Raw genomic sequence first — 23,872 nt, forward strand, 5'->3', positions numbered from 1 at the left:
TTCAGGAGTGGTGTCATCAGGCTAATGCAGATTTGATCTCACTGCAGTGGTATGTATTAATTAAAAGTCAGAAGATTTTGGGACGTGTATAATACAAAGATAGTTATAAAGAGGCCTGAATATTCTGTGCTCTTCTACCAGAGAACAGAATTTCAGATTAAGTTGATGACTACTGCTATTAAAATAGCTGGACCTTTTTCCCCAAATGAAAAAAAATTGAAAGTAATAGAAACAGAAGCCTCAAATATAAGTAAGCAAATTCTGCACACACGTAGTGATTACTGCCAAGTGAAAGAACTGTAAGAAGTTTCAGAATAGTAGGTGCACATACAACAAAAAGTACACCTATTTCTTCATTATTTATAAATATTAATATATTCACTTATGCCCAAGTATGACCCTATCGCAAGGTACTCCATATCTACCCCCAACTTCCAGTGCCTCAGAACTCAGCAGTTACTTTGTCTGAGCAGCCTACCTGCTCATTCAGCCTTCATTGCACTTCAGTTTCACAACTCTAACCCTGCATAGCATGCAATGCTCCCAAGTTGTCACACTTCATGCTTCTCATAGTTTTATTTTACAAAGACATCATACGCTGACTCTTTTACACTAACACAAGAAGTTTCTTTTGAAAGATAAGTACTTTATGCTTTAGCTTTCCAATATGCTCAAGTTACTTTTTGCAGCATTGACATTCTTCATAGCAACTCAAAAACCTTACACTCCACTTCATCTAATAAACTAACAAAAACACTGGTCTAAAAGCTATTTAAGTAAAAAGCACATGTTTCAAAAGGGATGTAATTGGTGTATTTTGTTTAGGCTGCTAAACAATAGAACTCAAGCTTAGTTCTCCTGAATCCTTTTCTGCTTATACAACTCCTGAAATCCATTATCATTGCTTAAACTTGCCCCCTGGGTTGCTTCCAATTTGACATCCTTCCTGTTATACACAATCCACAGTTTTTAACATGTTCTAGGTCTGCTTAGCCTGGTCTAGAGACTCCTGTGACTTCTTTGGATATACTCTATGTAAAATTGCAGAATGCTCAGCACTCCATAGCTGCTACCAAGATGTACTTATTGGCAATACCTGAATCCAAGGTGTAATACAGGGACATTTTTTCCTGTCACCTGTATACTGTTTGTTACATATATTTTTCTAGGTTTGTATACAAGATCTAAGGACAAATCTTTAGCATCATGAAAATTTAATTAACCTCCATATTTTCTGAGAACACTCTTACCAAGGAATTAGTCCTTAGTATCACAGAGAATTCTTGTGAAGAAATTGAGCACCTGAGAGCCTCGTCCAAAATCTTAAATATATTTTTTCTACAATACCTTAATTTACTTGCCTATAAAATAAACCAAAACATACAAATGCATAGTCCAATTGTGTCTTGAATTTAATTTCTGTAATTAAAAATAGAAATCAGTTTTCTCCTATCATGAAAAGATATTTTATTCCAAGCTATCAGTGTACCAGATACAATGTACTTGCCTGTGCAACACTCCAACTGCTATTTGTTTTGTCCTCAACCTGCAGCTGCTTTACCCAAATAACTGACCTACACTGGTTTACAGGCTCTCAAAATCCTCTCATTTGTCTCCAGTAGGCATTCTGAATGCATCAAAAACAATCATAAACCCAGGTATGAATAGTGCTCCATTTTTGTCTAAGCTTTCATTTTCTTCTCATAAATTTCATACCAACCATGCATCTTAACTACCTTATCTAATTTTGTCTTCTCTTCTCTGAATACATTCAATTAGTTTAAGGCTTTTTTTTTTTTTCTACTTTTACTTCCCGACCCAGATAAGAACTATACACAAGTCTGACTGAACAGCAGACTGCTAAATTCCTGTGTGAAAAATCAAACAAACAAAAAAAAAGCAAGGCACACCTTGGCAAAGTTAATGACCCATTTATAAAGCACTTCCTGAAGAAAGGACTAGAATAGTAAGCAGGACTTTCACTGTAAGCAGTGTTCTGGAAAATAAAGTTGCTAAATAATTTTTAAAAATTAATAGAGATACCTATGGCTAGGCTAGAATCTTATTATACAAGTCTAGAACACATTTTAAAGTTAAAAAAAAAAGACAGAATTCCTTGTGGAAATAACCTTATTTACAGATACACACACAGATGCAGCATATAGTTAATTTTATCCACAGGAACTACTGCCTCCTAAACACAGGTAGCTTCCCCCATCCCCACAACTGTGAAGTAACTGACAATAAACTCTGGTGAAGTAACCTTTTCCTACACTTCTGCATAGATTCACCCTAAAATTGCACCTTACAGAAAGGGCTGTCACAATGAAAAGAAGGATTTTTAACAGCACCCTTCCAGAGCACAGGTTCAACGCTCTTTGTACACACATCACAGGTACAACTTCTTTGCTTATTCACAGAACAGGAATAAGATACACACTGACAAGCTGCTACAGGAAGCATCAGCACCACTGAAACATTATTTTCAGACAAACCAGCCCTAAAAAAAAAAAGTTTGGCGAAACATTAGAAAGCAGCAGTTCATGGCCTTGAGTTACCCATAAACAGAGTCAGACAGTGTCTAAAACTTACTTCATCAATTTTCATTTTTGTTGTAGTCTTGGAAAGACGAGAGTAACTAGGTATCTAAACAAAGCACTCTTTTCAGAGGAAGCTTCCTTTTTACAAAGTTTGCAACGTAAATGTTTTATTATTCACACTGCTTTACCATCACTCTAATCTTTCTTCCTCATGGTCTTGTCCACACAGGCAACACCATTTTCAGAAGTCCACATACACCCTAATGACACACTAGCACTTTGATCAGGTTGCCTCCTTTTAAGGCTAAGGTTGACCAAACTGATAGCCTTCTATGATGGCATGACTGGCTGGGTAGATGAGGGGATAGCAGTGGATGTTGTCTACCTCTACTTAAGCAAGGCTTCTGACACAGTCTCCATTAACATCCTCATAGGCATGCTTAGGAAGCATGGGTTAAATGAGCGGACAGTGAGGTGGATTGAGAACTGGCTGAATGGCAGAGCTCAGCGGGCTGTGATCAGCAGCACAGAGTCTAGTTGGAGGCCTGTAGTGTTCCCCAGGGGTCAGTACTGGGTCCAGTCTTGTTCAACATATTCATCAATGACCTGGATGAAGGGACAGAGTATACCCTTGGCAGGTTTGCTGATGACACAAAACTAGGAGGAGTGGCTGACACACCAGAAGGCTGTGCTGCCATTCAGCAAGACCTGGACAGGCTAGAGAGTGGTGGAACCTAATGAAGTTCAACAAAGGCAAATGTAAGGTCCTGCACCTAGGGAGGAATAACCCCATGTACCAGTACAGGTTAGGGGTTGACCTACTGGAAAGCAGCTCTGTGGAGAAGGACCTGGGAGTCATGGTGGACAAGCTGACCACAAGGCAGCAATGTGCCCTTGTGGCCTAAAAAGCCAAAGGTATCCTGGGGTGTATTAAAAAGAGCATGACCGGCAGGTCAAGGAAGGTCATCCTCCCCCTCTACTCTGCCCTGGTGAGGCCACATCCAGAGTGCTGCATCCAGTTCTGGGCTCCCCAGTTCAAGAAAGACAAGGAACTACTGGAGAGGGTCCAGCAGAGAGCTACAAAGATGATCAAGGGACTGGAGCATCTTCTCTTATGAGAAAAAGCTAAGAGATCGGGGTCTGTTTAGCCTGGAGAAGACTGAGAAGGGATCTCATCAATGCTGATAAATATCTGAAGGGTGGGTGTCAAGAGGACAGGGCCAGACTCTTTCCAGTGGTGCCCAGTGACGGGACAAGAGGGAACAGGCACAAACTGGAACACAGGAAATTCCATCTCAACATGAGGAAAACTTCTTTGAGGATGACAGAGCACTGGAACAGGCTGTCCAGAGAGGTCGTAGAATCTCCTTCTCTGGAGATATTCAAAACCCACCTGGAAGCAACCCTGTGCAACTTGCTCTAGGTGAACCTGCTTTGGCAGGGGGGTTGGATGAGATGATCTCCAGAGGTCCCTCTCAACCCCTACTATTCTGTGACTCTGTAAAGTCCAAGTCTTCTACAAAACACCTCAGAACAAATCAATTGCTTTACTGTCAAAGGCACAAGTGACTTAACAGAGCAAGACAGGACAAGCAAAGAAGCAAAAGTAGGGATTTCTACAGGTTAAGTTCGAAACAAAGGTATCTAACTCATGCAAGCAGGGTACAGATGTCAGCAATTGAGAATCAACCACCACAGGAACAGTCTGATTTTCTTTTTCTTCCTTTTTTTTTTCCTATTTCCTCTTCCAGTGACACAAGCAAGCAGACCGGAGCTTGCAGGTGGGAGCAGAGGAGGAAAACGCAGACGAGAAGGCAGCAGGACCTTCCCATTTCAGGGACAGAGAGTCACTGGGCTGGCTGAGCTGCTCATGGAGTCACAACCTCAGTACAATTAAATCCGGCATGAGGTGGCTACTAAATGCCTTTCCCCAAAGGTCTCAGAGTACCTGAAATACTATCCGCCCTTCTACTCCACTAAGAGATGGAGTAGTTACAACTTTGTTTTCTGTACCAAACACTGGCAGAACCTGTTCCTGAATATGGCCATAAAAACCTGCAGTTCATTTACGAAAGTACCTGGGGACACCTTCCGCTTTTTTTCTGAAAACCGTGAAGCCCAAAATAAAGCAGGTAGTGCCGCTTCGTACCAGACAACCAGAGAACCCCGTCTGAGACCAGGAGCGCTCTCCAAAACTGCCATTTCAGAAGCAACAGGGAAGTCCTTGAAGAGCTGACTTCAGCTTAACCTCTTCAAGAGCTGGCATGGCTGGGTATAGCCTATGTAGCTCACCCTCATCTCGGAATAAGGCAAAAACGTTTCCACCCAGGTGCTTTTACTCAGGCACCCGCGGCATCGCCGCAAGCCGGGGTGGCCGCCTCCCGCCACCCCGACGGGCCAAGACAGCCGGGGAGGAGCACGCACCTCCAGCCTCCACCACACATCGAGCTCCCCTCAGAGCCGCCGGGGCCCAGCCCGGCTCTCCCGCCGCCCGCGGCAGGCCCGGCCACCCGCCTCAGCCCCGCCACGCAGCGCAGCGCGGCTGCTAATGCGCCTCCAGCCGCGCCAGGAGGGGCACCGGCCCCACTCTCGGCGGCCAAGGGACCCCCCGACCCCAACGCGCCGGGCTACGGGCAGGCAGCGGGGAACGTTCTCGGCCGGCCGACCCGCGCCGCCGCCGCTCACCGAGCGGCCCCGGGCCGCCCCGGGGGCGGTGGGAAGGAGGCGCGGAGCGAAACCCCGCACTCACTCTGCCACACCAAGCTCTTCAGCCCCCGCACCGCCGGCGCCATCTTGCTCACTAAGCCCCACCGCCGCGCCGCTCCCTTCCGCTCCTGAGCCCGGCTCTGCCGCGCCCTCTTCACAGGCGGCGGGCGGAGCGGGGCGGGGGCGGCGGGGTGTGCTGTCTACTCGTGGGGCGGGGCTGGGCGGGCTCCTGCCAGCCGTGCCAGCCTCTTGGGAGCCGTGCCAGCCGCGGAGGCCCCTTTCCCTACTATGATGGGCTCCGAAATTCCCACCCCGGTAACCAGGGCTCCTCTCCTGAGGAAAAAGCGTCCGGTTGCTTGTCAGAAGGTGAGGCCGGGACGGCGGGAGCCGCCTACCCAAGCCCCGAGGCGGGCTCCTTGTGCGCTGTGGGGAGCACTCGGGGGACGGCCTGGCCCGGGGCGGGGGCTCCGCGAAAGCTGCCGCGGTCCCGGGTCCTCTCGGGGTGTAAAACTGCCCTCGCCGCCGTGGCTACCTCATAAAAACGGCCGCCAGGTTCCCTGTTAACGTTCGTCTCAGCCGCCGAAGACAGCGGTAGCGGTTCATAGGAAGATGCCGCGGTTTGACGCCTAAAACGGTCTGTCAGAAGTTGTAGTTCGAAGGCGTAAAGGCGGGTTGTCAAAGGGGAACCAGCAGCTGGTACGAATGCGAAGAAATGAGAGGAAAATTTCTCTTTCCACAACGCGAAGCGTGAGGAAGTGTTTCCCAGCCAGGACGGCCGTGCTCCATTCACAGGGCAGCGTGACGGCGGCAGCATTCCTGACAGAAAAACAGAAGATCCTTGTAAGTGGACAAAGATGGCAATACATAATAAGCTGAACAGCAAATTTCGAATTTACATTGGGCTTAATTATTTAATGAATCTCGTGTAAGCAATACAGAAACTGCATCCTGTAACAGAAGGGGAAAAAAAAAACAACAACCCACCACCCACCTGCCTACAAGTTCAGTGCTGTAGGACTTGGAATCGCGGAATCATGGAGTTTCAGAGTTGGAAGGACCTCTAGAGATCATCTAGCCCAACTCCCCTGCTAAAGCAGGATTGCCCAGAGCACATTACTCAGGACTGCATCCAGGCAGGTCTTGAAAATCTCCAGAGAAGGGGACTCCACAACCTCCCTGGGCAGCCTGTGCCAGTGCTCTGTCACCCTCACTGTAAAGAAGTTTTTTCTTGTATTTGAACAGAACTTCCTATGTTCCAACTTGTGCCTGTTGACTCATTTCAGCACAGCTTTGGTAAAGGCTGGCAGGCTGCAGTCCAGCGGGGAGGAGGGCCCAGCCTAACGTGACCTCCACCTCCTCTCGTCCCAGGGAGTTAAACTTACGGTGACCAACAGCACCGCTGCAAAATATCACTGGTCACCGCAGGCATTGGCCAGAGCACAACTCCCCATGTGAAGGCTTGAACAAAGTGCTGACAAGATGCGCAGTGCAGAAAGTAAATCGTTAATATTTGTTGGACTGCTTTTCAGCTGCCTAGAAACGGTAAGTGCAACTAACTCGTTTGCTTTCAAACCGTTTTCAAGAATGATATTGCGCTCTTTGTAAAAGTAAACTAAAAGTTAGGGTCGAGGCTACCTGACACCCACTTCTGCATTCATATTTTGTTGCTATTACACTTGTGTGGTGTTTACAAGTGACTGAAAAATAAAATAGTATATTAGGACCCAAGATCTTTCGAAGTCTGTCAACAACTGAAAACTGGATCAATAGGCAGATTCAGAGAGGAAAATGAGGAAGTAATACAATCTGCATACCTGTACCAAATCTTACTGGTTGCATAATCTTTCCGTGCTAAAAGAGTCTGAGCAAGTACATCATGTCAGTAAAATGTGTGAAAAAAGTGGTATTTTAAGTTGTTGTTGTTACTAACGTTATTAGTTTTTTAATTTTCCAAATAAAATATTTCACTTTGTATTTCTAATTTTTTTACATCTTCCTTTTCAGATCTTTTCAGCTAACACAGGTAAATCTTCAAAATGGTATTTTGGTTTTGCCTGCTTATTTTTCAGTGGGTCTGAAGAGAACACACCACACACATGTGATTTCTAATAAAGTATTCTGTAAGTTCTAGCAGCTTTATAAAGAAAAATTGTTTTCAAGTTTGATTCAGCTTTAAAAAAATCTATGCTGATATATTTATAAATTTTAAACCTGATTTTTAGGAGTCCCAATTCTGTTGTACATTCACACAGAGATTCACCTTGGCACTAGCGTGAACCAGGGAGAACACTCAGCTGGACAAATTGTGCTGTTCATTACCTACATAATTGTGCTACAAATAGGATCCAAACTGTCCCATGTTTGCACCAAATTAATTGTTGTATCTTTTAATAAAATAAAAAAGCCAAACAAAAAAACCCACACACAGAGCCAAAAATAACCCCAAATCACACAATCTCCTAAGCGTAAATGTTTCCAATGTTTTACAACATTTTATACTTTCTTCAATCTCATGTTTTCTGCCTACGGCTCCTATTGCCTTAAATGTCAATACTGAATAGTTTAAAATATGAGTAATGCAAGATTACAAGAAATGGTCTCAGAATGCATTCATTCTCTGGTGATAGTACATGTTCCTGCATATGTACTGCGCTGTCAAGAGTCTTAGATGCTTAATTGTTGCAGACATGTTGTTGCGGTATCTGGACATTTACTGTAGCATATTCTTTTCATGATTTGCAAAGCAAGCATTTGATCCTATTCGTGCGTGGAATACTGTTGATACTGGTTGTATATTCACTTATGGATTAGACCCAGTATTTTTTAAAATAATTAGACTACAGCATATCAGGGTTTTAAGAAAAATAGCCGTCATCACAACATGATATTGTGAGAGCAAGCAGTAGTTATTACAGTAATTAATGGATTATAAAAATGAACGAGGAAAATAACACTCCAGTGGTATGCCTATCATCTGAAAATTAGGTCACATAGATGCTCAATAAGGCACTGAACAATCTTGTCAAGACTTGACTAAATTCAGGAATGACTGAAGTGGGGTTTTGATAATTTCTTTTTTTTTTTAGTTTTTTCTATGTCTATATACGATGTCACATCACGAAGCATTTATCTCAGATGGCCCAAGTTTTCAGGAGCCTCTTCTTATAGAGTCACAGCTACAGCTGTGAATACTGTAGGCCTTTCATTACTGGCTCATTTTAGTGATGTTACACTTAAAGGAACTCTAACTCCATTAATTCCCAATACTGTTTATGCTGTACAAGCAGAAGCCATTGACAAGAATGGAATTATTCTTGCAGAAACACAGATTATGCAGTCAACAGGTTAGTAAGAGAAACTTTGGGAAGTATAATTTCCATTGACTTTTGTAGGACTGGGATTTTATCCTTGTTGTTTCATTGTACTGGTAGGGAATAGCTGCCACTCCTGTTGAAGCCTTTTCCTGGTCTCCTGCTGAGCTCAATACTAGCATGATGAGCTCCTTTTCCTCTGTGTTTTTTTCAATATATGTTTCCCTGACCTGCCATGCACGGCTTGCTCAGACTGCAGCTTTCCAAATCACCTACCCTTTCATTACAAATGCAGATGTGAAGCTATATACGTTTTTCAGTACTGATACTGATAAACAGTATTTTTGTTTAATTCACAAAAGGACTTACATCATGTAAGTCATTGATGGATATTGAAGAAGAATCTACATAAATGGAAGTGCTTTTTTATTTTATCACTGAAATGTAATTGAAAAAATATTCTGTTGATATTCTGTTTTAAAATAATTTGATAATTTTTAGAAATAGCCATTATTTTTCCAGTATAATTGATTTCTTATAAAAGTAATTATTACAATAAAAATTTAAAATAAAAAAGCAGTAGTGTTTATCCTGATAAGTGTAAAAAAACTTCTATTACTGGCTTAGTTATGGAAGAATAGATATTCATGATTAATGTTCTGTAATTTCTTTCTGATATAAATCGTGTACTATATATTCTGTACTTGACTGTTAGGCAAGCAACTCCTTTAGACTTGCACAAGGATTACCTGCACAGAAATTTTTATGAATTGTTACTAAAGACAATATTTTAAAAGCAAAAAAAAATCATAGTGCAATAGCTTGCTCAAAGATTGTGAAAGACACACCTGCAAATGTTCCATAGGCATGATCATATAGAATATATGTTACTATTTTTACAAATGTGGTAAAAGAGGTTGTCTGACTACAGCTGCATATGAAAATTCTTGAGACTAAGAGAGCAAACATAATGCTCAGTAGTTTTATAACAGTGTATAATACTTGCTAGGGTCTCTGAAATCCCCAATTAGCTGCCTTGTTATGAATAAGTTTGCCTCAAGACTCATACTTTCGTCCCAAATACTTTTTCATTCGTTTTCTTAATTTTAGAAATCTTTAATTTTCTTCATTTTATCTTTTTTTCTCTTCTAGTGAGTCTTTTGCAGCCTTGCACTTTATGGACTTGCTTTACATATGCTGATTCTAGTTCGAAAATCTTGATTACTGAGCATAAATTACTTGTGGTTGAGAAATACACCCTCTGTAGTTACTTTTGAGACTGCAGTACACAGGACCTCTTTCTGAATGGCCTGCAGCATAGCATAATAGAAAAGCATTTAATCGCAGTATTTGACGTGTCATTTTATTGTATGTCTAAGTATATCTGCTCTGAGCAGGGTATTGGATAAGATGACTTTCCATGGTCCCTTCCGAACTAATTATATGTTGCTCTGATATGGAAATGCCTAAGATTCAGCATCCTATGTCAGACTGCTTTGTATGAACATCATCATCTTCTTTGTCTATATTGCTTTGTATATTGCTTTCTATAAACATCCAGTGTAGTTCACTGCCTGTAGAGCAAGACAAAAAAGAGACCTCTCAGTGCAACCTAGGTTAAATAATGATCATTTTCAATTGTGATTTCAAGGGTACTAGAATATTTTTATTGAAAGATGAAAGTTGGTCTAGAATATCTCAGGACTCTGTGTATGTTGTTGATGTTAATTTAAACGTCATTTAACTTAAATTTTAAACATTCATAGAAAGTGTAGGCCATTTGTCCTATGCTTTGTCTTCGTGAAATGTTCAGAGCACTTAAGTGTTTCACAGGGCTGAGTTTCCCAACTTCAGTATGTCTATTGTTATTCCTGTTTTAGCTCCAGACATACCTGTTATTGACCAAGCTTATTCAAAACTTAGCAACAGTATCACAGTGGAATGGAGAGCAGTACCTGGGGCTACCAGTTATCTGCTGACTGCACAAGATGGAGATTCCTTCATTGAAACTGTAGTTACGCATTCTCCGGGCACAGTGACGGGACTGAAACCTGCCACCTTGTACAGAATCACTGTCAGATCTATAAATTCCGGAGGAAAAAGTCAGCCTTCACCTTTCAGAAAAGCAAAAACAGGTGGACTTTCAAATTCTTATTCTTATTTCAAATTCTCTAGTGCTATTATAATATAAAGCATTCATGCAAGAATCCTTTTTTTTTATTTTATATTTGAACAGAAAATAAACAGTATGGCCCAGGCATGTACCGGTGCTGAATTATTATAATCTTGTATTTTGAATTGTATTGATCACATTCTCCTTTCAGTTTTTGAGGACTAGAATTCAGCCATCTGACTTAATGACCAGAACAAGAGTCTGAATTAATGGTTTACTTTATGACAGTATTGTAATTTGAATGTTTAATAGGAAGTTTTACTAGAATTTGTATTAATGTATGTATTTTATTTTAACAAAAGATGTAACGAGGGAATCGAAGAAATGAAGAAACAACTAAAAGTATAAAATAATAAGACAATGGAAGACAGGAAATGCAGTATCTTGTTCGTGATTTTCATTCTTCTACTCACTCAACCTTTCATACTTTGTGTATGAGTTACATTCATTTTACAAAACCTGTAATATCATAATGGATGCAGCAGATCAGTTTCCATATTTATGCTGTCAGTCTTGCATTTATTTATTTTTCTGTTTCTGTTGTCACTGAATTTGTCTCTCAGAGTTTGGTGGTTGTTGTTTCTGTGTATTCATTTCAAATTTGGCCCTTTCAAACAGTACTACTGAAAAAACAAAAGCTTAATTGGTGTTCTTTCTCAACAGTCCTGGCTGCTCCAGTTCTTTCTGTTAGTTCTCCAAGTTGTGACTCCATTGCAGTGAACTGGAAAGCTGTATATATGGCAGCTGGATTCTCTGTGTCCCTCATGAGATCAGATGGTTTAGGCAGAATGCTGAAGGAGAACACCACCAATACCTCCTTGATATTTACAAATCTAGATCCAGGAACTCTCTATACCATCAAGGCATATGCCTGGAATGTCAATGGGATCCCTGGAGATGACTTCACATATAACCAAAGAACAAGTAAGAAATGTTCTTTTCTGAAACCAAGTAAGCATTAAAAAAAAAAAAAAAAGATATACCAGGAAGTATTCATGTGTATGTGGGATTGTGTTATGTTTTTCAAAGATACATTGGGTAGATTTTCAGGTCATGTAATTTTTACCCCATCTCAAAGTTCATGAAAGCTCAGATGACATGGCTATGTTTAATGAATATTACTGAGGCAAAGGTACTGTTAACTGACACTAAAGTTGTACCTAGGACAGACCTCAGTAAGGATTACACAAGCTTAGGCTGATTTGAGGATTTTTCTAACTGTGAGAAGCGAATAATCAAATAAGGCAAGAAGTTTCAACAGAAAGCTTTGTGACGGTGCACAACCAGAAGTATTTCTTCAAAAAATTATCGCTTTAATATGAATGAGGGTAATCTCTGCATCACAAAAATCCTTCAGTTTGCAAGTTATGAAAAAGATCATGTCTGTAGGCCATATGTTAAGTTGCATTTATGTGTTCCAAACTGTTATACCGTAGGTCCTAAGGCACCAGAGGATGTTCAAGTAGCTTTTAATAGTGGTGCTTTAAGAGCTATTGTTTCTTGGATGCCAACAGAAGGAGCTCTAACTTACAGTGTGACAGCCTCCAGGGGACTCTTGAAACTGAATTGTAACACATCTTCTGCCTCCTGCATGGTACCATTGCTCCAGTGCGGCTCTGAATATTATGTTTCTGTCACAGCATACAATGATGCTGGATCCAGTAAACCTACTGATGCAGTAAGCTTAAAAACGAGTATGTGTCATTGTTCCTTATACAGCTTATGGCATTTTAACATATATTTCTTTAATTTCAAATGTAGTCCATTACAATTCATGAGTGGTTCTCAAATAGTTATTTCTACTTCTGAACTTCGTGCATGAACTGTGCCATATACCTTTCTGGTTTGGGGATAATAGCCTAAACTTTCTTCATATTTCTGTGAGGAAAAACTTGCAATGGTGTATATATTGTTGGGTGAACCAGTAAGTCTGCATTTTCCTTTTACCAGAAACACCTGTTCGAAAGTCAATTTTCAGAGTGTAAAATTAGCGTAAGGAATCTGTCTTCCTGTGTCAGGTCTGTCACAATTACATTGGGAGAAATCTATGAGGAAGTAGCATTAAGGACTGGTCCTAGGCTTAGAACTATTCTAGGCTAAATCTAGTTGTTAGTTATTAAGGAGGTCAACAAAACTACTTTCAGCTAAAGTAGGACCACTAGACTAAAGCTACCGTCACAGACCATTTTCAGGTAGCAGCTTTGTCAGGACAAAAGGTTGCTTGTTTCAGCTACTTAGCATCACCGCCATGTCAGAGGTTATTGCTTCCTGATGTGTTAGATTAACTGCCCATGTAAGCAAAACCTAAAGCATTTTTGTTATGATGTGCTAAAGACCCAACATTATTGACTTAGTTATTTGATGTAACCTGCCTCATTTTGACATCTCATTGATATAAGTTGGAGATCATCCATGTGAGCAACTCAGAGGTGGACCTAACGGGACTAGGGAGCCTTAAGCAAGACACAACTTTTAAACTGTGGGCTGTAATCTTCTCAGCCAACATTGCTTCAGCTAGATCATGTATATTCATTCTAATAGCAGCAAGCTAAACTTTTTGAACTACAAAGTAAATGTTATTACTGCTATTCAAGCTAGTATTCTGATTATCATCCAAAACTGCTATTTTGAGCACAGGCTGTGCCAGTTCCTTTTGAAATACTGCCTTGTACCACTGGTTTTGTTCACAGGGACTCCTTAAGCAGATCTCTTTTCTGTAGAATGTGAAGGTAGCATCTATCTTGTTCTGTAAAGAGCATACTCACTTTTCGTCTACATGTAAGTAGTACCCTTTGTAAAGGCAGATAAGTTGCTGGTTTGTGAACAAGACAGAATAACTATTCAAGCTGAGTAGAATAATTTTATATATTCCTGATTTTCCTTTATTCCCCAAAAGTATAACTTCAATAAAAATATTCTGATTACAATTCTTTTTTTCTTTCTTTTTTTTATTTTTTTTTCCCAGTTCCTTGTGCACCGGTGAATATATCAATTGAAGAGGATGAACCTGGCCACTTGTTGGTATCATGGTCTAGCGTTAATTTTGGTCATTATTATGTGGCTTTTGTGAAGAGTGATGATGGCTTGGAAGTGCACTGCAACACATCACATACTCAATGCCACTTCCAATCGGACTGTGGCTTCACTTATTTCATTAGTGTCTTTGCATATAACAAGGCAGGGCAGAGTCCTTTAGGTGATGTATTCAATTACACTACTGGTAAGTAGCAATGTATTCTTGCAAATTTATTTTGGATCCTTTAACTATGTTTATAGTAGAGCTGATTGGACATTTTTATTGGAAGATAATGGCATAAACTTGTATTTTTATTCAATTTTTGGGCAAAACACACAAAGTTTGTCAGTGAAAAAGAACCACTTCACATTGTGGTTGAATTTAATTTGCGTAGTCAAGTGCAACAACATGCTTACAAACTTGAAAATAGTTTAATGATTCAGAAACATCAGGTAATGGCATATGAATATACTCCACCTGGAGTACTGCATCCAGCTCTGGAGCCCCCAACATAAGAAGTACATGGACCTGTTGGACCAAGTCCAGAGGAGGGCCATGAAGATGAGCAGAGGGCTGGAGCACCTCTCCTATGAAGACAGACTGGGAGAGTTGGGGTTGTTCAGCCTGGAGAAGAGAAGGCTCTGGGGAGACCTTATGGCAGCCTTCCAGTACCTAATGGGGGCCTACAGGAAAGATGGGGAGGGACTCTTTATCAGGGAATGTAGCGCTAGGATGAGGGGTAATGGTTTTAAACTGAAAGAGGGTAGATTTAGATTAGATATTGGGAAGAAATTCTTTACTCTGAGGGTGGTGAGGCACTGCAACAGGTTGCCCAGAGAAGTTGTGGATGCCCCATCCCTGGAAGTGTTCGAGGCCAGGTTGGATGGGAGATTGAGCAACCCGGTCTAGTGGTAGGTGTCCCTGCCCATGGCAGGGGAGTTGGAGCTAGTTGATCGATGATCTTTAAGGTCCCTTCCCACTCTAAGCATTCTATGATTCTAATAACACACAGTCCTGGCATAACATTTGAAGTCTAGTCCTGTGTTTTTTTTCCGTTGCCTTAGGAATGGTGTACCAAAGTCTTAAACTTCCTCATAGAGAGTTTTCATATTTGGAAAATGAAAAAAATGAGTTAAATGGGAAATTGTGAAGAATGTTGTTAGAGTTATTTAACTTCTAGATGCTTTGAAATTTTAAATCAAGGATATACGCAATTCCTACGTCTTACCTTAGAATATCTTCTGTTGATTTGGAAGGTGGGGTACTGAATTAATGCAAGAAGTAAGTCTGGGATTTATGGGACTGTTTGCACAGTATCGGGCACCTTTGAGATTTAAGCCATGAACCGTGCCGGTTTTCAGTTCACTTTCGAGTTCCCGTTTGCCTTGTCTGTTCCCAGCACCTTGTTGCCCCAGCGACTTCAGGGCGGCGGTGGTGTCGAGCGACACCGTGCGGGTCACCTGGGCTCCTGTCCGCGGTGCTGAAATGTACCAAACCAGAGCGATCGGCCGGAGCGGCGCGGTGCTCTGCAACGACACCGCCGCCGCCTGCACTTTGTCGGATCTCCGGTGCAACACCCGCTATAATATCACGGTTTATTCTTTCAGCGAGGCCAGGGGCAGCAACACGTCGTGTGCGTCTAAGTACGTGGCAACAGGTATTATGACCATTCTTATTGTCCTTTAGCAGTAGAAGTAAGTAGTTAAGACACTGCAGCGATTCATGGATTAAAAGCATTACTGGATTACTGTAACAAATAAAAAATTTTTAAAAAGTAAAATACTGGAAGTCTTTACAAATATACTGTAAGCGGGGACCTAAAAACAGATTTGGATTGAAAGCTTCTGAGAGCTCCAAGTTTTTGAAAATCAGATTTACAATTCACCTCTGGTTTTGTATGCAGAATCCTTATGTTGTCAGTTCTGTCACAAGCTTTAAATGCTCACCAGGAGTAGATATTTAAGAACCGTATACTTTTCCAAAGTAGTTTGTCAGTTCTAACTGGAATTTAATTTTCACATGTAACTTATATAGTATGCATAAACTATCTGTTTAAATACTGTCAATATGAACTATTTCAGCACCCTGCAGTCCTGAAATTAAAAATATCTCAAAGGAGGCTCTTTCTGTAATCAGTGTGCACTGGCAATCTAACAATGAAGAAGCTACATATATTGTCACTGCCAGAGGAGAGGCTGGACTTTGGCATTGCACAAGCTCTGGAAGTTCCTGTACCCTAATTAATCTTCCCTGTGGATCTGCTTTCTCTGTTAGTGCTATAGCAAGATCACCAGCAGGGCAGAGCTTACCAAGTTACAGTGTCCCTTTAGAGACAGGTATGTGGGAATTGCATATAGTGGAAAATATTTAGCAGAATAATACTAAAATAGTTCTATGTCTCTTTATATGCTTTTGTCTTTTTTTTTTTTTTTTTATAATTACAATGTGTGGACATTATACTGCCTATTGGTGCGTACTGGATGTCCTCTGCTTAAATGTGTATGTATCTTTGTGTGCGTGAGATGCAAGAAGGAAGGATCACTTGGCACTTGCCTCACACTGAGAAGCTTTAGTGCAACCAATTATCTGGCACAGCTGACTAAAATGTAGCAACATAACCCACTAATGTAATGCATAACTTCCTCGTCAGCATTTTAACTTTTAATATTACCAGGAGAGGCAATGTCGTGATACCTATGTCAACAAATAGTGTGAAGAACAGATTAATGCACATCTTACCCACTGTTAATTTGCTAGCAGAGCTTTGTCCTGTACCACTGACCCAGACAATCCCCAGGCACAGTTCAGAAGTTAATGTACACAAGGATCTATTTTTAACAGGTAGTTTGGCTGCAGACATTTAACATTGTAGAGGAAGAGACTTTAAACAGAGCTGGACTGAGCTATATGACTTGAGGGGTAGAGATGGACCCTGATGAATTAAACTACAGATGTACCCTGATACTCTAATGACATATTTTAGTAATTTTTGGTATCTTGGTGAACAATCATCTTATAATAATTCCAGGGTTATAACCCACTGTTATAGACAAATTGATATTATATTGACATTCTGTTTATTAGAAGCTTGCCAGAAGAGTCGGGTATTTTTCAGCATGCTAACATTTGCCTGAAAAGTATGCACGCCTTCATTCCTTTGCTCTTGATCATGTACTATTCTAGTTGCAACCCCCCAAAATACCTTACATTTTCCAAATATAAAACAGAATTTACTTCTCTATTTTTTGTTCTTTTCTAAGCTCCTTGTTGCCCTAATGACCTGATACTAACTCAAGTGACGCAGTCGGTAACAAATATCAGCTGGTCTATTGGGATTGGTGCACAGACATATGTAACAACACTGGAGTCTCCAAAAGGACAGGCAAAATGTCACACTCTTCAAAACTACTGTCTCCTGGGATGCATCACATGCGGCACCAACTATACAGTATCTCTGAAAGCAATCAGTGAAACGGGTTTGACATCCAGTTGCACATATCAAGGATATTCTTCCAGTATGTAAACTGTAAAGGCAATTGGGAAGAAAAAGACTCAATATACAACTTTGTATAGTGTTCCTCTCATGCAAATAGTGCAGCTGAAATTCGATACATAGTTACAACACTTGTAGTTCCTTTTCTTAAATAAATGCACTTTGGATTATTTTCACATGTCATTTAGACCCTGTTCTTGTAACGGCCATCAGGTAGCCATATAAAGAAGTTCTGATAATATTGCTCCAGAACCATTTTTTTAATTTAAATTATGCTATGGCATCAGTAAATTTTAGAGACCACAAAAAGATTCTCGGGGCTCTAGGGTAGCCCTGGTGCCTCCATAGTCAGGAGAGAGCAAAAATATTCCAACATGTAAAACAATAGTGGAATTCTGGCTCCAAAATATGAGTCTGATAGAACATTTTCTGCCCTAGTTTAGTTCAAGAATTATTTTGGCTGTCTGTGAAATAATAATTTCTCATTGAAATGCTGGCATCTACTGTGATAGTAATCATATCATCTGGTTTAAAATGCACTTCAGGAATTTATAATGTATTGTCGTTCACAAAAATTGCTTATTAATGTTTCTTATTTTATTAGGTGCTTGCTGCCCTTCTGGGGTGAAGCTATATAGACTCGGTAATAATGGTATCAGGGTATACTGGAGAGCTGCTGATGAAACAATAAACTACAATACTGATTTACATGGCTCAAAAGGCAATTTCACCTGTAGCCCTAGCTCAGGTCTAAGTCACTGCGATATCACTGAGATACCTTGTGGGGATGTCTACACAGTGGTAGTATCTCCGATTACTGATAAGGGGCTGAAGCTTACATTTTGTCCTAAGAAAATATATTCAGGTAAAACTTACATTTCTTTGAATGATGTATTTTTGTCCATGCATGCTAGGTGTTTAAAATGTAATCCGAAGTTACGTGAGTAAAGGTGGCATGAAATAGAACTTCTCTATTCTAGTGTTGACTCCAGAGTAAACTTTATGGGTGCTATCTTGTAATATCTGTGATGGAAACGTCATTTTGGGATGGGGCATACTTATCTACACAGGTGCCTCTTAACTGGATCACCCATAACCTGGTGAATACAGAGAAGTTAATTTTCACCTGGGAGGTTAGTAATGGTTAGAATACAGAAGCAAATAAATGAGGGGTTTTAACTGTTTTGTTTTCTAATTTGTTTTATAGAATTATTGTTTTTGAATAAAGAAACAAATCAAGAACTTCTATGAACCACTCCTAATCATATTGTTAAAGTAAAAATTGTTTAAAGGGGTAGTAATTTCCTTGGGATTCCTTTCCCAGGACATAAATTTAATCCATTATAAAACTACTGCTATCTGATGGGATTGCACAGTTCTATAGCATGGACTACATTCTACAGACTACTAATGTTTTCTGGCTTACAGCCTGAAACCTAACATTTATACTGATTCATGTCATTTCAGTAACCTGTTCTGGAAGCTCTGTTGGAATGGGTAAGAGCATACAGTACATTCATTTCAAATCCATTATGTTTGTAAAACATGTTAGCATCATGTAACTCCAAGTAAGATGCAAATAATACTTGATAGTCAAGGCCTGTGTTAATGTTATTCAGGTTTATCTCATCCCCCTATCTTATAATTTATAATTAAAAAAAAAAAAAGAAAAAAACTTACCTATATTCTGGCCTATATACCATCACGCATTCTACATTGTCACAACTTTTACTATTTATCTGATAGCACATAATAAAAGGCAGGCTTATAGCCTTGCCATATCCCATTACAAATTAAATTTGTTTGCACTTCTAATTTTATTTAAAAAAAAGTTTAAAAAGTGTGGCTTACCTCAACCTATGCTTATTTCTTTTGGAGGTTTCAACAGGGTAGTCTTGCACTTTATTCACCCATGTAAACTGCTAGAAGCAACTTCAAAAGCAGCCACTGAAACAAACATTTCTCAAGGCAGTTGCTTTTCCATAACTGAAATTGTCTTAATTTCTGAATTCTGTTATAGTGATTTATAGAGGAAAGAGCAATGCAGAACAACATATCTAGATGAAAATTCTGGTTCAGATAAGGAGGTAAGTTATAAGAGTCGTAATTCAGATTAGGATGTATTAATCAAACTTTTCCTGCCGCTTACATCTTTGGGATTGGAGGGATACGCTTTACCAGTCCTGTATATCCTAAATATACCTGATTTGTTAAAATCCATCATATTTACCTCAGAAACCTCATGTTGTCTACTCCTACTATCAATACTGACTTCTCTCCTCCGTGTACAATAAAACCCTCTTTCACTTCATTAAGTATTTTCTAATACTGTCCTATCATTCCCCAGAAACGCCCTCAAAATCCAAACAAATCAAGATACTCTTCAGCACTCATTTACTTCCTCTGCTAGCTAAAATTGCTCATTCTTCAACAAAAGTACTGGTGTTCTGGACTGTTTACTGTCCTTGGCTCAAAAGGATGGCAAGAAGTCACTGCTGACTTTTTTTTCCCCCAGGGTTGATCATCTCCTCTTTCCTGCTGTTCTCCTACAGCTATCCTGGATGTTGAGGTTGTTGATAACACCATTCTCGCTAAATGCTTTTCTCAGTCTTTCTTCCCCTGAAGTTGGAAAGGTGACATCTGTGATTAACTGCAACAGTCACAGCTGCTTGACGAGTGGGAGGAGGGGAGCTGAACAGCTAGCCATATCTGAGATCTAATCCAGGACATGAAGTTTGAGCCCCAACTGATCATTTTTAAAATGCAGATGAACACTCAGAGATTTCTGTAATCTTGAACTGTAATTTTCTCTGTAAAACAATCAGTTTTAAAAGCTCTTTCAAGACAGTTATTAATCAGTATGTGTTTTCTAGACCTAATGTATCAATGAAATAGTAAAGGCTGAAATAAAGATTAAAAGAGTGAAATTAATCTTCTAAAAAAAAATAAGCAGCTGTTTAGGTGTACTCAGTTAAAAGTAGCTTGAGGCTAAATCAAGTATTCTAAGGCTATTTCATTTTGATTTAAATTTCAAAAAGAGTTTCTTCCTTTACAATTTTGAGAGATGACTCACGAGGGTAAACAGTGTCCTCTTCCCATCAGCTGACTTGTTTTGCTTCATGGCTAATGAAGAGCAGACAGCTATTACTAAAATTTTAATTTCCCATTTTTCAGAAAAGGCAGAACCTTTTCTTGTACTACACAGTGGTCACTTTTTCAGCCAACATAGAAAGCAAAGTTCAAGTTCAAGGGTTCTACATATAAATAAAAACAATTACTCAAAGATATCTAACAAAAACAGTCTTCAGAAGCTTACGTATAAAGGTTACCAAAGGCAACAGGGGTTTTAACACTATTTTCAGCTTATAAAAATAGACACCGTGCATTCTGAAAGTTTCCTTTCTTCACAGGACACAGTTGTACTGAGTATCTCAGTCACTGCTTCTGATCACTTGCACAAAATAATCTCATGGGAATTTCACTCTTCAGTACATTGATTTTAGATGGCCCAGGAATTACACGTTGCATCTTAGAATGTAATCTGTATTTATTCACTGTCAAACAAGTCTTTCTTTAGGAAACATTACTTAAAACCACCCTGCATTACTTAATAAAAAGTTGTTTTTATTTCTCAATTAATTTGAAAAAAAAAAAAAAAAAGAATGTGAAAATAAGTATTGTTCACAACTTTCTTCCTGAGGAGTTTATTTAAATATTTTTTCTTTGTGTCATCATTGTTAAATGCTGTCATCAAAGCCAAAGTGTTTAACCAAATGGCTATTAACTGGATTTTCAGAGGTCTAAAGCAATGCTTCTCTTGAAATCAAATTCAAGCTACAACTGTCTTGTTTTCATATAAACAATCCTGATATTTCCATGCTCTAACAGTAACTCTTATGTATTTTAAGTGATTATAAACTGTTGGTGTATTTTTTCTCTATTCCCCTTGACATACAGACATTGACATCTCAAAATTGCACACTACAATCTTGATAATGCTGTAGTACTATTTTCATGAGCTCCTCTCATTTTCATGATTGAAAACGAGAAATGTAATTGTACCAGAACATATTATTTGCATGTCTGTTAAAAAGAGGGGGGGGGGAAGCTGAAGAGGAGTCAAGATTCCAAGAAAAACTACATTGATTCAGCTCCAAAAACATAGTTAGAAGATGTAGACAATTTACCAAAACAGGGAGGAAAAGCAACACAACCAAACTGAGCCAGATATACACAGCCACAGTAGGAGGTGTGTATGTTGCAGGCGTTGTTACTCAGGCATTAGACACTTTAATAATAATTAACACAGCGGATATGTGAAATGTCACTGGCACTTAAAGAGATGTTTAAAAAACTTTAGTCAGGATTAGTTTCAGGTTCTCTCCAGATTGAGGCAAATGCTTTTTTTATGGGTCACACTGACTTGTTTTAAGATCATAGGGAAGGATGATCAGCTGTAGTGTTTTCATAGATGTAGTGTTTCCATAGATGTAGTTCCTATACTATTTACTAGTATGGAGCTCTGGCCTTCATGAAGCAAAAAAACCCCATATGAACTCCAAAATAACAAAACAAACACACATATACACAAACAAAACAAAACAAAAAAAAAACCCAACCCACACATAAACAAACCAAAAAGCACCCCAAACCAATCCAACCCTACAAACCTCTTAAAAGAAGAAAAACTTGAGAATCAAGGACATTGTTGTTGAAGACCCAGAGATAGATGACACATTGGTATGCTATGTAAAATGAATGCTTTCAGAACAGTATCTGTGAAATCACTTATACTAACAAATTAGGTGATTAAAACCACCTTGGTTATTTCATGATAGATGCCTTCGTTAATGCTTATTTAATAATAAATTTAAATTGAAGGAATAATTGTAAAGATGTATTAGTTGCAATTACACAGATGAACACTTGCAAAAAAATTTGTTCATATTGTTCCAAATATAAATTATTAATAATTGTATTTGACACAGAAGTCATAACTGAAAAAATTAGATAGGCTGTTTTCAGTCTAGTAAAGAAACTGGCAAAAATCTATCCTTCGGATGGTTTCAGATTTGACCAAAAATTGCTGAGACTTAAGTGTTCTTCCACATCCAACTATTGTTGGTGGAGGAAAAAAAAAAGGCCCTCCCCCCCGAAGGGGGGGAGAGAGATACAGCTACATTGCAAAACCTCACGAGTGGTATTTAAGTGCTGGTTTACCCTGCTTAACAGCTGTAAAGTTATGTGCACTTCGTAACAGTGCAGAAAGGTCTCAAACATCTACCAAAGCCAGTAGAAGTCACCTATTTCTTCTAGGTTCCCTTTAAGAGATCCTGTCTTTGAGTCAGGACAGTAATATTCAGCTGTAAACATGAAAAGTATGAGCTCAATCATGTTTCTTCATCAACATATAAACGAAAGTATAAAAAACTTGGGTGTGCATACTGTACCGAGTACCCCACAACATGATCAGATAAATTGCCCTTCCATCTAAGTCCCCTTTTTCAATACAGACAATCAAAATATCACTCCTATTATGTTTAAAAATCAGATACATACAAGTCCTTTTGCACTAATTACCTGCACAGTTATGTGGCAGTAGGTAGATGTGAATCTCTGGGGTCAAAGCCTTGACCCTGCCTCAAAATAAAAGAATGCCAGTTTAGTTTCTTAAGGTCTGTAATATTGTTCAACTTAGTATCTTCAAAACAGTAAAAACAAAGTAGAGGTGTGTTTCTCAAATTAGTATTATTAGTCCAGATAAGTACTTGCCTTTGGAGCCACAGGAAATGTCAGACAGATTAGGCTTCAAGAGGAATTACTATGGATGCATGGCATAATGTGGAAACTTCAGCTTCACAGTGCTTGGTTTGTTGTGCTTTTACCCTGAGAACTGAAAAATAACTGCCCAGGCTCTGTCAGACAGGTGGTCTGCAACCATACCTGCTGGGAAAACTCTCACAATATCTCCAACTAAAATTGGCAGAAGTTTTCTTCCAATGACTCCAAGCCAAATGACCACTGTAGCTGTGCTGCTAGCGACTGCATCAGACCAGTCAGCACTGGAAACTCCACTGATCTTACCATTTCTGGTCAGAGCTGCTTTGTAAAGTTCCATGGATCTGTACCTTCCAGTTTCATGGAAGGTCACATGAAATAAAATAGCACCAGAAAGACAAAAAGGAATTAAGAGTCCCTGGATCCAAACCCAAGAGCTGTAAGATACCAAATACCAACGATAACGTAAGATGGGTATCTTGGTTTAAATTGTTTTCATGTGTCTTGACCAGTCATGAATATCATGCTATCCATTACACTGCTAGCTCAAGTACATTTCTTGAAAGACTATTTATTGAAAAATAAAAGCAAAGCCCTCAAGTTACTGCACTTGTAAGAGACACTGGCACAGGCGGTCTTTGCATAAGCAAAGTATCAAAACGTTCCCTATCTTGAATGTAATTAAGACAGCTCTCTCCACTTTCAGGTCAAAGATTGTTTCTCAAATATCTGGATTTTGCCTGCAAATAAACCATTCTTTCACTGTTTCCCAAGAACAGCAGAGGAAGAGTCCTAAAGGAGGAACTGGAGATCAGGAATCCATTCTCCCTGACAGACCACTGGCCTTGCAGCCTC

General features: G+C 39.6%; 1 protein-coding gene across 1 annotated transcript; it reads left to right on the top strand.

Moving 5' to 3' along the window:
* Window positions 1-6,725: 6,725 nt before the first annotated feature.
* On the top strand, window positions 6,726-18,801 carry FNDC7 (fibronectin type III domain containing 7; the record flags this gene model as incomplete). Its single annotated transcript, XM_082484045.1, has 12 exons — window positions 6,726-6,788; window positions 7,251-7,269; window positions 8,333-8,590; window positions 10,438-10,692; window positions 11,394-11,654; window positions 12,167-12,424; window positions 13,696-13,950; window positions 15,146-15,403; window positions 15,828-16,082; window positions 17,007-17,261; window positions 17,844-18,104; window positions 18,707-18,801. 12 exons carry the CDS (start codon window positions 6,726-6,728, stop codon window positions 18,799-18,801), a joined length of 2,493 nt encoding a protein of 830 aa, XP_082340171.1.
* Window positions 18,802-23,872: the final 5,071 nt, after the last annotated feature.

Source organism: Vanellus vanellus (genome assembly GCF_965231255.1).
Source record: "Vanellus vanellus genome assembly, chromosome: 5".
In the NCBI taxonomy this organism is placed as follows: domain Eukaryota; kingdom Metazoa; phylum Chordata; class Aves; order Charadriiformes; family Charadriidae; genus Vanellus; species Vanellus vanellus.